This window comes from Pagrus major, chromosome 9 (assembly GCF_040436345.1).
Source record: "Pagrus major chromosome 9, Pma_NU_1.0".
Taxonomy (NCBI): Eukaryota; Metazoa; Chordata; class Actinopteri; order Spariformes; family Sparidae; genus Pagrus; species Pagrus major.
This window is the reverse complement of record NC_133223.1, coordinates 20,577,767-20,590,232: the sequence shown is the minus strand read 5'-3', so window position 1 is coordinate 20,590,232 and position 12,466 is coordinate 20,577,767. Positions and strand designations below refer to the sequence as shown.

Here is a 12,466-nt window from a genome sequence, read left to right as displayed (position 1 = left end):
TGAAAACAAGCAGCCTCTTATTTACAGTGCACTGAAACTCTGCATTTGAGGATTTCAAGCAAACAGCAGGATGAGCTCAGCTTTATTTAATCTGCCTGTACAGTGCTGCTGAGGGACTACAGTTAAACATCAAGTCCTTTTAGCACTAAGTATTTAGGAAAAAGGACAAATCATGCAGGTTTCAGTTGACAGGTTAAAAAAAAAGTGCAGTTTCATGTTTTATTTTTACACAGGGCTCCAGAGAGGCTAAACTCTGTTGAGCTGATTTAGTACAATCAGCTACATAAATGTTGCATCCAGTATTTTCTCTCAATAAATCATATCAGTAAACACTGCTTTCGTATTGTACAGGACTTTGTACAGGTACATGTTGTCTTTGGATCTCTGTCAGCAGGTAGATTCAACAGTTAAGGGACTCGTTTATTTCTGTTTCTTTATTGGCTATCAAAACATCCAATTCTGATTTAAAAATTATAAGATTATAAGATCATTTAGGGACTTTACTCGATATAAATTTGCTATATAAATGTTGCATGCAGTATTTTGTTCTTTTAATGATTAGGTAGTATAATAAATTATATCAGTAAACACTGCTTTTATATTGTACAGGACTTTGTACGGTTACATGTTGCCTTAGTATCTCTGTCAGCAGGTAGTTAGGCTTTAAAGACTTGTTTTAACGACTTATTTTTATTTTTTTAATTGTTTATATGGGTTTCATAGGATAACAAAACATAAAATCAAATGTTTAATGTTCAAATTAAAACCCAAGAATACCATTTTAACAGGAGCACTATGTCGTTTTGGGGAATATATTTTAATCAGAAGAGATAGGTCTTCATTGACGGATTTTTTCATGCCTTAACAAACCAAATTATCAAACTCTTTGCTTTCGTGATTGAATAAACAAACTGACCTTTAAGGAAGAATATTGTTTTACTTTGTTTATATGTGGCGGACCCTGCCACCTTTCTAGCTTCAAACAGTGTTCAGGGGACCGTATGTTCCTCTGAGAACAGCTTGTTTATTCAGTTATGGAAAAAACAAGTATTTCTGAGTTTGTATTATTAATTCATGAATAATTTGAATTTCTTCTCCAAAACTACAAAGTGACCTATAAACATTTTATCAGATTTGAAATATTTTTCATATTTACCAGAATCAGATGTTTTGAAAACCTACAGAATACAAAAACTGAGTAAAACAAGTCCCTCAACTATCATACCTACCTGCTGAAAAATACTACAAAGACATCTAAAATCACCAGCAAAATTCTTGGAAAAAAACTTTCATCCATCCAAGATACTTCATATTAAAAGAGCAACGTTGCCTTTGTTTGGCAATGTAAGGATGTTTTTCACTGTCAACTTTTCTGATGATCTTTTGTAATTGTATGCTTCAGAGTCAGAAACCATTATGGCGCTGGCTTCTGGTCAGACATGATGAGAATAGTATTTGTTTAAAAGGGACAGACCCTCTGGAAAAAAAACAGAGCCACATAACAGCAGCATGGGTGTGTCAGCTCAGCTCAGCTCAGCTCAGCTGTTACCACCGAGGCAGATAGCCATCTGATCAAATATGGTATGAGGAGTTTGAACCTGTGATGTCTAACGTCAGGGTAATTAAAGGTTGTGCTCATTAGAAGTGAAGCGCTACGTTAACCGGTTAGTTCAGTTTAGCAGCTCCCTGTGGTGCAGCAGTTACAGCCATGAGGAGAAAACTACAGCAGAAGTTCAGTTTTGGGAATGACTGGAGGGGCTTTGGGGATGCTTCTCAAACATGAAGCCCTACAGATAAAGGGCGGTGGTTTTCTGATTGCTGTCATTAACAATCTTTAAATCCCCCCCTCCTCCTGGAAATAACAGCATGCTTTTGGCCTCACGGTGCGTTTACGTGTGAACTTACCTTCAGAGAGCTCCAGCTCCAGCTCCGCCAGCTTCTCCCGGACCTCCGCCGGCAGGGTCATAGCGACAGCCGGCGTGGGCTCCAACATCATCGTTAGCAACCCGGTGGAGGTTCTCTCAGCCATGGTGGTCCAGCACGGAGCGCGAATAAGGTCCACTGAGCCGCAGGTGAGGAGGACAACGCGACCAGAGACGTGAAAATACAATAAAAAGCAGCCCTCCTCACTTGGTGTCGGATAAGGAGGGCGAACAGGGTGTTGGTGCTTCTTCTCCCGTCTCGCTGCGACGTCGTACAGATGTGTGAGAAATGTCTCCAACAGCCGTCATGACACGGCTAGCTGCGAGGCTAGCAGACACACCTGGCTGCGTGCGGCCATGTAGTGAGGAAGGACAGGCTGCTGCCGCTGTCTCCGAGCCGGGGCTGTCCGTCCCTCGGTGTCCTGGCTGTCGGCGGCTGCTTCACTTCAACTGTGGAGGGAACTCATTCAACTCCTCGCTCGCTTCCCACGGCGCAGTCGCCATTGCATCATAGCAACAGCAAGCCCCGGCCGCGCGCGTCCACGAGGCGTGTGTGTGTGTGTGTGTGTGTGTGTGTGTGTGTGTGTGTGTGTGTGTGTGTGTGTGTGTGTGCGTGCGTGCTGACAGCCTCATAAAGCTCGCCTGCCTCCTACTGTCACAGCCACAGAGCTGCGTGCCACTCAGGCAGGACTACATGCAGGGACATTGGCTTTAGTGGGGACTTATTAATTTATTGCTAATTTAATTACTTATTTTTCTGTACCATTATATGTAGTACATGTCTGATGTGTTTGTATATTTGTTTTTCAATAAAGGTCATAAAAAAGAAAACAGGTTGGACTACATGCAGGGACATTGGCTTTAGTGTGCCCTTATTAATAATTTGTGGTAAATCTCATATACACACCTTCATTTACCAACATTTCCCTTCACTTTATAGGTTTCCTGTGTGAATTAAAGAATATATTTTTTAAATATATTTAATAGATTCTTTTTTTTTTTTTTTTACTTTTACAACCCCAAGCAGATTCAATTTGCAGTCATTATTTATTATTGTCTTATTTTTCTGTCCCATTATATGCAGTACATGTCTGATGTGTTTGTAAATTTGTTTTCCAATAAAGTTCATAAAAAAGAAAACAAGTAGGACTACATGCAGGGACATTGGCTTTAGTGTGGACTTATTAATAATGTGTGGTAAATTTCACACACACAAATGTTAATTTACCCCATTATAGTGAGAATGGGTCACTATAAGGCACATTTATGGACATTTTAGAAAAGTGCTTTACACACATTTTCACCTTAAAAGAGAATTCAAAACAGACATATTACAATGTTATTTAGTGTCAAAGTACTTGACATGAAATAAATGATCAGAGTAATATGTAAAGTCACTACTGAATTCAACAAACTGCTAGAAAATATTCCATTAATGTAGTGATTAGGTCCTCAAATTTCAAGTCTTTTTAGGGAAGTAAAACATCTGTATGACTGTAGGTTGGTGGGTGAGCGGGACAGATGAGTCATGAGAATTCATCAGTTGTTCACTTTGTTGGGGTCTCAGCTGACAGTACACCTAAAAGTAATCTGCTGGACTACCCAACACAAGTTGAGTTTGCAAAAAGCAAAGCACAAACTGGAGCAGATCCTGTCCTGGAGGCTGGGACAAGTCCATGTTCTCCTGCCTCCTGAACTCACATGATGCTAGCACTGGACATCATGTGACCCACATCAACATATTGGTCATTCATTTTTAATCATGTTCTTTAACTTTATTGTGATGTAGCAAACATAAGAAAAACAACACAAAAGTTACAATTGCAGTAAAAGGTAAGTAAGATCTTATAATAAAAGGTATAAAAGTATACATACGCTGAATTCCTTCCAGGAATCTGTTCCTTCTATTTGAGAACCAAAATGGTTTGACAATATTCTTGCAATTGGAAAATAGCTGAGCTGCATTCACATCACACTTAAATATGGCATTACTTTAATAGCCTTTATATATTATATATATGTAATATAAGCTAGTAGTGGCTAGAGTGTCTTCATATATAGTGAACTGACGGATATATGTTCATATTAAAGGGGCTCTGTGGATCCTCAATTCTAAACTAACGTTAGCTACTGTTGCTCTCTGTTAGTGGAGCGGAGAGAGGCACTGACTCAAGGCACTCGAGATATGGCTAATGAAAAAGTGATTCATACATATGACAATGAAAAGTGTAAAGCTAGATGGATGGATGGACGGATGGACGGATGGACGGATGGGTAGGTAGGTAGGTAGGTAGGTAGGTAGATAGATAGATAGATAGATAGATAGATAGATAGATAGATAGATAGATAGATAGATAGATAGATAGAGCAAATGTAGTGTTGACTTCAATTCAAAGTGATTTAAATAATTCAAACATAAAAATACTGACTCTACATATCTGTTTTAGCTGCACTGCGCGAGGCAAGAAAAGGCCATTCACATTTATATGTCAAAAAACAAAATAAATTACATATGATTACATGTACAGTAAACTGAGCATAGTCTGAGTCTGTGGTGTGCTTTAGATTACTCTAAATGGTTTTTGTCTTGCCATAACTGACATTGTTTCGACTGCGAGGCTCTGATTGGGTGATACCATTACTTTTGTGTGTGTACATTTGTGAGCCAAATACATATGTGAAAAACATTGAGTAAGAATTTTAAAAAAAAACAGTAAATAATAATTAAGTTAAGTTTTTCTTCATCTGCAAAAATAAGTCAAGTGTTTTGAGTTCACACAACCAGCAGGTGTCAGTGTATACAAGGTAAAAAAGGTTCTTCTGAGGCAAGACATAGTATGTTAACATGTGGTTGACAGCATAGAGAGTTTAGTGAAAGTGATGGTGATAAACTCTCTATTGTAAGTACAGATCTTTCCGTAGAGTATGCTTCAGATCGATGTTGTACATTTCTCCAGGATTTCTCTCGTTATGCTCAAAGATGGCCCTGTTCACTTCAGTATGAACATCAAGAAGATGTGTTTTCCTGTCAGAACACAAACAAAAGTTTAGTCTATAGCTCCTACTGTATGGAAAGTGTCTGATGCTAAACAAAAGCTGAATTTGGTAACTCCACCAGTTTTACACATTGGGGGGAGTTTACAGGCCTTGGGGAGTTCTACTGCATATGTGTAAAAAGTAGTATAAAGTCTTTTATGGCTCCAGAGGAAGCTGCATGTAATCTGATCAATTGCGTCCACTGATGTCATATGCAGTAGTACTCCCCAAGGCCTGGAAACACAAAAATGGTGGAGTTACCCTTTAAATATCTGTACCTTCTTTGGCCTTTCTGTAAGGCATCTGTCAGCGCCTTCAGGTAAACGGAGCGATGGTGTCCTTGCTCCAGTAGACGTTGTTGTGTCCAGCAGTGGCTCCAGAACACATCTGCATCTGTGGGGATGATATCACTTCTAGGTATCACATCACACCCGTCTGTCTCCAGATCCTCATCCCGGTGGTCCATCCTGGCAAAGGGCTGAGACTCGGGGACGCTGTACCTCTGGATGAAGAAGAGTTTGGGCTTGCCGGCCAGCATGGGGCACGCATCAGCGGTGAAAAGACGTCTGACACTGTCCAGAGGCCGACCTACGCTGTCCGAGTCGGTACCCAGGAGATGTTTTGCCGTACCACGGCTAATGATACAACAGACAAAGCTGTCACCTTCAAAGTTCTCTCTCTGTCTGATTATCCCTCTGAGAGCTGAGAGAGTCTCGTCAATACTCAGCCACTTGTGGAGGAGCACGTTGAAGTGGAGGGCCCTGAATGTCTGTTCCAACATGTCTGAGTGAATAAGGACAGAAGAAACAGAGTTTAAGTTTCACTCTGAAATTAAGACAATTAAAAGATGAATGAAAAACACTATCAGACTGAAATCACTTTATTATGATATTGTACTTTCTACTCAATACATTAATTTGATAACTTGAGTTACTAGTTACTTTTCAAATTGCAGATTGCCAAATGAGTGCATTTTTAAATTAACTTATTTTTTACAAACAATCATATAAAAAAAAGACTAATTTCAATAATTAGACAAATGTCGAAATTAATTTTGGATAGTTCGCCAGGCCGATAACCGGTCCACCCATTTATACAATATTTTTCACACATGAAAATGTAAATTACTTTTACTTGTACTTTTGATACATTTGATACAAGTTATCAAGTTATCAAGATATCAGATACTGTAAGACTTTTACTCAAGTACTGTTTGTATGAGGGACTTTCACTTTTACCTCAGTTATATCTTAACACGCTATATTTACTTTTACAGAAGTATGACTTTTGGGTTATTTATACAACACTGGCTAAAGTTACTAGTCATTTTCCAGATTGATAGTTCTCATAAAACATGTTATAAGCTTGTAAAAAATAAAAACACATTGTAGGGAATAGTTCAGGACTTTCATGTCTTGTTAGCAGACTCCCCCTCATGTGAGATGTTTCCCCCAACGTCTCACATGGTTTCATTTTGAAACAGCTTGAGGCTAAAAAATGTAAGATTATATTTTACGTGCTTCCTCATTAATAATGTCACGACTCCTCTACTTCATCTTGTGACCGTTTGGTGGGGACCAAACCCGAGGTTGGAAACCACCTGACTAAACTACCTTATTGTTTACACAGTAGTTGAGTCAAAAGCAGCTTACACACTGACACATCAGTAAAAACAATCAATTATGCATTACATAATATACCAATCAAGGGCCATTTCTGATGCTGAATAAGACATTTTATTAAGTATTTTTCCACTGACATTGGTATTGAAAGGGTAAGTTCACCCAAAAATGAAAATTCAGTCATTATCTACTCAACCTCATGCTGTTGGGAAGTCAGGTGAAGTTTGGTAGTCCACAAAACATTTCTAGAGCTTCACAGCAAAATTGTGTTGCAGCATTCTCATCAACAACTGAAGTAGCTGGGTAGTTGTACCGCGTAATCCAAGTCTCTAGAAGCCCCAAGATCCCAAATTGACTTAAAAAGACGTAATTTATACCCTTGACAGCGAGTTGACCTTATGCACCCGCTTCAGATGGAGTGCACACTAATGCTTTTAGCTAAGCAGCTAAAGTGAAGATTTCAGCTTTAAAAAGGGTGTAAATAATGTATTTTCAAATCAATTTGGGATCTCTGGGCTTCTAGAGACTTGGATTATGCCAGACAAGCTGTGTGGAGCTATTTTATTTTTACATTATAAAACAAGTCCCCATCTACTTCAATTGTTTACGAGAATGCTGTAACGCTGTGTTGCTGTGAAGCTCCAGAAATGTTTTGTCGACTACGAAACTTCACCTGACTTTCCATCGGCACGAGGGCGAGTGGATAGTGACTGAATTTTCATTTTTGGGTGAACTTATCCTTTAAGTAAACGATGTGATTATTTTTTCCACCACTGGACTGTAGGTACAATAGTTTTTTTATGTCTCACCTCCGTCATTACCCACGCAGTCTATGATAACACAAACTCCTCGGGGATTGGTGTTAAATTTGTACCAATCTAGCTGACTCTGTAATGCAAAGGAACAAGCAAAGCACTTTCATGAATGCACTTTATTAAATAAACTCAGCTCAAATATACAGAAAAAAAACTGCACCAACAGTGAGTGAAGACCTTACCTGACAGCTCTGCTCTCTGTACACAGGCACTGGTATGTTTGCTGTCGCTGATGAAGAGCAAAACGGCAAAATTAAAATCAAAGTGAAAGACAAGGAGAGGTTTGGGGCTTTCCAAATGAACTGTGAAGTAATATTTGCTCAATGCTCTGCTTAAAAGAAGAATATTTCACTAACAGTATCTCTGGCAAATACATGTGAGGTTAACTAATATTAATATGTAGCCTGTCTTACCGCTGTGACGGGACTGTTCCCTTCTTGGTTGCTGGAAATGATGAGAAGTATTTGAAGCGGAGAAGGGACGCTAGGGAGAAGACGTTTTTAAAAAGTGTCAGTTATGCAAGAAAGTGAACTGATTCAGTTAAAGTTAACTTTTTATATTCATACTTACAGCAGCTCTGAACCTTTGCTGTTGAGACGGATGTTGTTCAGATGTCACAACTGTGAAGAGTGCAGGCAGACAGAGATACAAGTAAATATAAGTCACACAAGAACATTTAAAAATGTTTAAATGCATGCTTGAGGATCAATTTAAACACTCCCTCTGTATGTTCTTGTGTTGTAAAAAAGAGATCGGCACAAGCAAGCTTATCGATGGCCCCGTTAGTGAAACACTAGTTAATAAACTAGTTGTTTAAATACATTTTGCAGTAGCTTGCTGGTAGTTCAACTACATTCATCTTTGCTAGTGATTCAAGTACATTAATGATTTTATTGCCTTTATTTGTGTAGTTAACAACTGAAACTACTTACAATTTTGTGTTATGAAGGAAGGGAAAGGATTGATTTCTTTATTCTCATTTTATCACTGTGTCTACTGTAATTCAAAACTGACATTCATTAAACTTTACCATGAATAGATGTTTTTTGGGGGGGTTTATGTGGCATGTAACATTGTTATATTAGATTTTGTTATCATTCCGTTTTACATGTACATTGTCAATCTGATCTTTTTAGTTTTCTTTTCTTTTACAAAGTAATTTGAGCTAACCAAACTAAATTTCTCCTGAGGGCAGCCTTGCTGTTGTTCAACTCCTTCCAGTGTGAAGTAAATGGTGGCTTGCAAAGCTAATCTTTCAAAACAGCTTCCCCAACGCTGGTTTTTGGTTGTTTAAACAGGCAATAAACACGTTTTCTGCTTCAACGTATGATTATGACGTAAATGCTGTTTGCACAATGTAATGGATAGACAATAATGAAACCATCTGTGTTTACAGTAGCTCCCTATAAACCTCGCTATCACTATACAGGTTTGTCTGCACTAAGAGAGCAGTCACCTGGGGAAAGTAAGGTTAACTGGAGATACATTTCTATTACAGACTAAATGACTGCATAAACTCAGGTTTTGTCCTGTGTTGTTGTTATTTGCGACTCTGAGGAAAACAGAGACGATCCGGTTGTCTTTGCAACAGCGGCACCAACAATTATACCACTTGGAAACACTATGGGGAAAAACTGTCTGTTGCCACAAGTTAAATGGAATAATGTGATTTGGAAAAGGATACAACTTTTAACATACGCCTTAATAAAGACAGAGTTTGGTACTGTATTAATGTTTGTGTCCAGTTGGTATCTTACCGCTACATCTGTAAGCTAGATGTTAAAATGTTATTCTGATATCACCGAACATGATAGGGTTTGTCAGTTTAGTGAGTTAAATGAATCCGTAAAGGGAATTAACTTAGTTTTATTCTATGTTTTATCTCACAATCTGGGACAGAAAAAAAAATTACTTTCTGTTGTAACACTGTGTTGAAATATACCTTTGTGTTGTCAGTATTGGACAATGGGTGGTCACCGAGAAAAAATGTGTTGTATGCTATAGGTGGGTTGAGTTTCTGTTCTGCGTCTGTGTAAAAAATGTTTCACTTTCTTTTCTTTAGTTTTGGAACTAAGAACAGCATGTGGTCTTGCATGTAATTGACCATTTCTTTGGTATTACACAAAAAAAAATTCCTTCATTTTCAGTTGCCAATTCCCAGCACTTCCTGTCTGAAGAATATGTAATGGTAACACTTTAAAATACACATCATTCATAAATGGTATATGTATAGTTAATGGTAAGATGAAAAGAGTCTCACCTGGCGTCTTGTACGCAGAGACTTTTTTGGCGAGGTCGAGCCTGCCAATGTTGATCAAACACTCCTCTACAGCGTCTACGCTTTCAGGTGAAACTACATCCAGCTTCTCAAGTTCAATTATCAAATCCAGGAAACTCTGTGACAGGAGACAGAAGAGGAAGTTGGGATTATTTGTCCCCCTGAGAATGTACATTTAATATGCAACAATTCATATGATATTAAACCAAAACTCCCCCTCCCACACACAAGAATGAGACATCCAGTAAATGAATACCAAACTTTCCATTTGTTTCACCTTTGCTTTGTCTAATTTCTCACGGGGTAATGTGCCGCTCCACAAGAATTTCACTCTGTCCAGATCTTCATCCACCATATCTTCACTTATATTAGACATCAAGACTCTAAATTGAGAAAAAAAAAAGAGATTACTTAACCATAAATATGTGAACTTGGATTGTTAAACTATTTCTGACTATTTTGACTTCTTACCTGAATTTTGGCAGAACCTGCCTGTAAATCAAAGTCCTCTCCACCTCGTCTCTGCTGGTCTTACAAACCTTCCTCAGGATATCAAAACGTCCCAGTCTCAGCATGAGCTCCCTCAGCAACAGGTGACCCGCGTCATGGCGCTGGACTTTCCACATCAGCATCTCCTTCATACGAGCCTCACTGTTGTCCGCGTCCGTGCTTTCACACAGGTAGAAGAGCCTCCTGCGTTCACAGCTGCTGAGAGAATCTGCTATCTGATTAATGGCCTGAAGCTGTTGTTGGTCTGGGAGAGCCATGGACTTTGATCGAAGAGGAGTGATATCTGGAGGCAAACAGGATCGGATAAAAGACTGTGTTAGGCTTTAGTTCTGAATCATTCAATCATAACGAGGAATGCAGCTGTAACACAGAGGATTAATGAAAGAACCGACCTGACTTCGGAAATGTCACAAAAGAAGCACGAACCAGACAAGAGGAATTAGAGCCAGGAAAGATGACGCACGACTAAAACTCTGGGGAAGTACCTTTCATGCAGACTTGATGGAAATCCCTTTCCGCGGTGCACAACGAGTTGCAGAGAAATATATACAGATCGGCCCCCTTGAAGACGATAGGTGTGGCGTAGTACCCAAATTACTCTGGTTTTTGGTTTTAATAAAACTGCACAACCTGCAGGCTGTGGTCTCTAAAGTGAAAGCGAAAGCAAAAACGGGCGACAGCGCTCTGATAAGGACGTGGGCAACTTAAAGGCACAAACAGCAGAACTGCAGACATGATGGATTCAAAGACTTTTTAACATTCTGCAGATGTGATGGCTTATTGGACACTGACTGTATTATTTCCAATTAGAAAGGCTAAACACCCGCCAGAGGGATTTTTCACAACCTGGCAACCCAATATTTTGTCTCACTACTGGTCTATAGTTATAATTTATAAGCCCTTTATCAAGGGTGCTGTGCAGTGGCACAGAATTTAAATAAAATTAAGAAAAATACTGCTATTTTTCATATATTTGGACTTTTTTCATATTTTATTTTTTCATTTATTTTTTATTTTTTGTTAAGTAAATAAATAACCACATTATCAACCATATTATCCACATAGTTGAATGCACTTATTGTTAGTTGTTTTGGATAAATGCGTCAGCAAAATAAATAAAAAGTTATGTCATTTCATACTATAGACTGCTATTTCTGTTTTTCATATTTTTGACATGTTTCATATTTTATGTATTTATTTGTTAATGAATTATTGAGTAAATAAATAACTACCATATTATCCATATGGTTAAATGCACTTATTATAAGTGGTCTTGGATAAAATCATCAGGTGAATAGATATAATGTTATGTCAAGTCAAATTTTGTTATTTATTTTAGACTGCTATTGCTATTTTTCATAATGTATGTATGTATTTGTTCATTTTAAAAAGGGACAGTGTTAAGCTAAAACATAAATATCACCATTTGATGTACTGTACTAGATTATAGCTTCAAGCTAATGAGCATCTGTAGTCCCTTTGCAGGTCTGGTCAGGTCAGAGCAGACAAACAGTAGAGAGTAAAAATAACATAGAAAGCTGTACAAAAGAAAGTAACATTGTACAAAAGTACACATGAAAGCACACAAAATGTATGCTTGTTGTCGAATAAAAGCAAATAAAAACACATTTCCCAATTAATCTGCTTTGCTTTCACTTCTGTCAATTTACACATCCTGTCTATACGCAGTGACATCGGTGTGTTTACGTTTCTTTAACACTATGGTGAATTTATGCGAATGCAGAGGTGCGTTCAAAGCCTGATTCTGAATCCTCCGACAGTCATGAAGGCACCACTGCTGCTCCCCCTGCAGGTCGCCGGAGCTCTCTGCTCACCACAGCGCGCTGAGTTCCGCTCAGTCTGGCCAATCGTGTCCCGCTGTGGTTCAGCAGCACCATTGCAGTGTGGAGAGATCATACGGAGGTACTGCTCGCTCAGAGAGGGAGCACCGGGAGGAAAGATACTCGACCTGAGTGACCGCTCTGGGCTAACACCAACCCCTGCTTCCCCGATACGGCCACCGCGTGACATTGCCACAACCAGCTCGAGTCGGGGTGAGTATTTTATCACCTGGTAGCTGGTTAAAGCAGTCTGAATGTTGTAGGTAGTCGCAGTGACGGGCTGCCGCTGCTGCTGCTGCTGCTGCTGACTTGGACCATCATCAGCTCTGTTGATGTGGATGAGGAGGCTTCGGCGTTAGCGGGCTGCCCGAGTGTTTACCGTCCTTCGCTAAGGACCACAGAGGAGCAGATGCTTCGGCCGGCAGCCGGCAGCTTCGGCCTG

The 12,466-nt window shown here is 39.2% G+C and overlaps 3 protein-coding genes across 7 annotated transcripts in view; 1 reads left to right on the top strand and 2 right to left on the bottom strand.

Annotated features, from left to right (window-relative positions):
- Positions 1-2,509, bottom strand: part of dip2a (disco-interacting protein 2 homolog A) — a 104,150-nt gene extending 101,641 nt beyond the window's left edge. Inside the window, exon 1 of one of the 2 annotated variants that reach the window (XM_073473759.1) lies at positions 1,906-2,509. In XM_073473759.1, the coding sequence (XP_073329860.1) occupies positions 1,906-2,029 (124 nt within the window). In that variant the 5' untranslated portion in view covers positions 2,030-2,509. The remainder of the gene's footprint in view (positions 1-1,905) is intronic. The other variant, XM_073473760.1, reaches the window with a different exon arrangement.
- A 1,166-nt stretch (positions 2,510-3,675) lies between these two features.
- LOC141002637 (CASP8 and FADD-like apoptosis regulator) lies at positions 3,676-12,319 on the bottom strand. 4 transcript variants are annotated; one of them, XM_073474006.1, is made up of 10 exons: positions 12,254-12,319; positions 10,145-10,466; positions 9,951-10,056; positions 9,656-9,791; positions 7,966-8,015; positions 7,809-7,878; positions 7,578-7,624; positions 7,390-7,468; positions 5,237-5,741; positions 3,676-4,947 (listed from the first exon to the last, which is right to left on the bottom strand). In XM_073474006.1, the coding sequence occupies exons 2-10, from the start codon at positions 10,438-10,440 to the stop codon at positions 4,818-4,820; spliced, it is 1,419 nt and encodes a 472-aa protein (XP_073330107.1). In that variant the 5' UTR covers positions 10,441-10,466; positions 12,254-12,319; the 3' UTR covers positions 3,676-4,817. The 4 variants fall into 4 exon arrangements, with proteins under 4 accessions (XP_073330107.1, XP_073330108.1, XP_073330105.1 ...); XM_073474007.1 differs by lacking the exon at positions 12,254-12,319 and adding an exon at positions 12,019-12,214; XM_073474004.1 differs by lacking the exon at positions 12,254-12,319 and adding an exon at positions 10,669-10,869.
- LOC141002635 (hyccin 2-like) overlaps positions 12,152-12,466 on the top strand; it is a 46,262-nt gene continuing 45,947 nt past the window's right edge. Inside the window, exon 1 of the mRNA XM_073474002.1 lies at positions 12,152-12,237. The gene's annotated coding sequence lies outside the window, so the exon portion shown is untranslated. The remainder of the gene's footprint in view (positions 12,238-12,466) is intronic.

Bases quoted from the DNA above. Each gene is read 5' to 3' on its own strand.
- LOC141002637 (XM_073474007.1), bottom strand. From the start codon at position 12,214: ATGTCACGCGGTGGCCGTATCGGGGAAGCAGGGGTTGGTGTTAGCCCA. The intron at 10,057-10,144 runs GTAAGAAGTCAA...TTCTCAATTTAG, and splicing joins CAGGTTCTGCCAAAATTCAG to AGTCTTGATGTCTAATATAA. The intron at 5,742-7,389 runs GTGAGACATAAA...TTATTCACTCAG, and splicing joins CTGCGTGGGTAATGACGGAG to ACATGTTGGAACAGACATTC.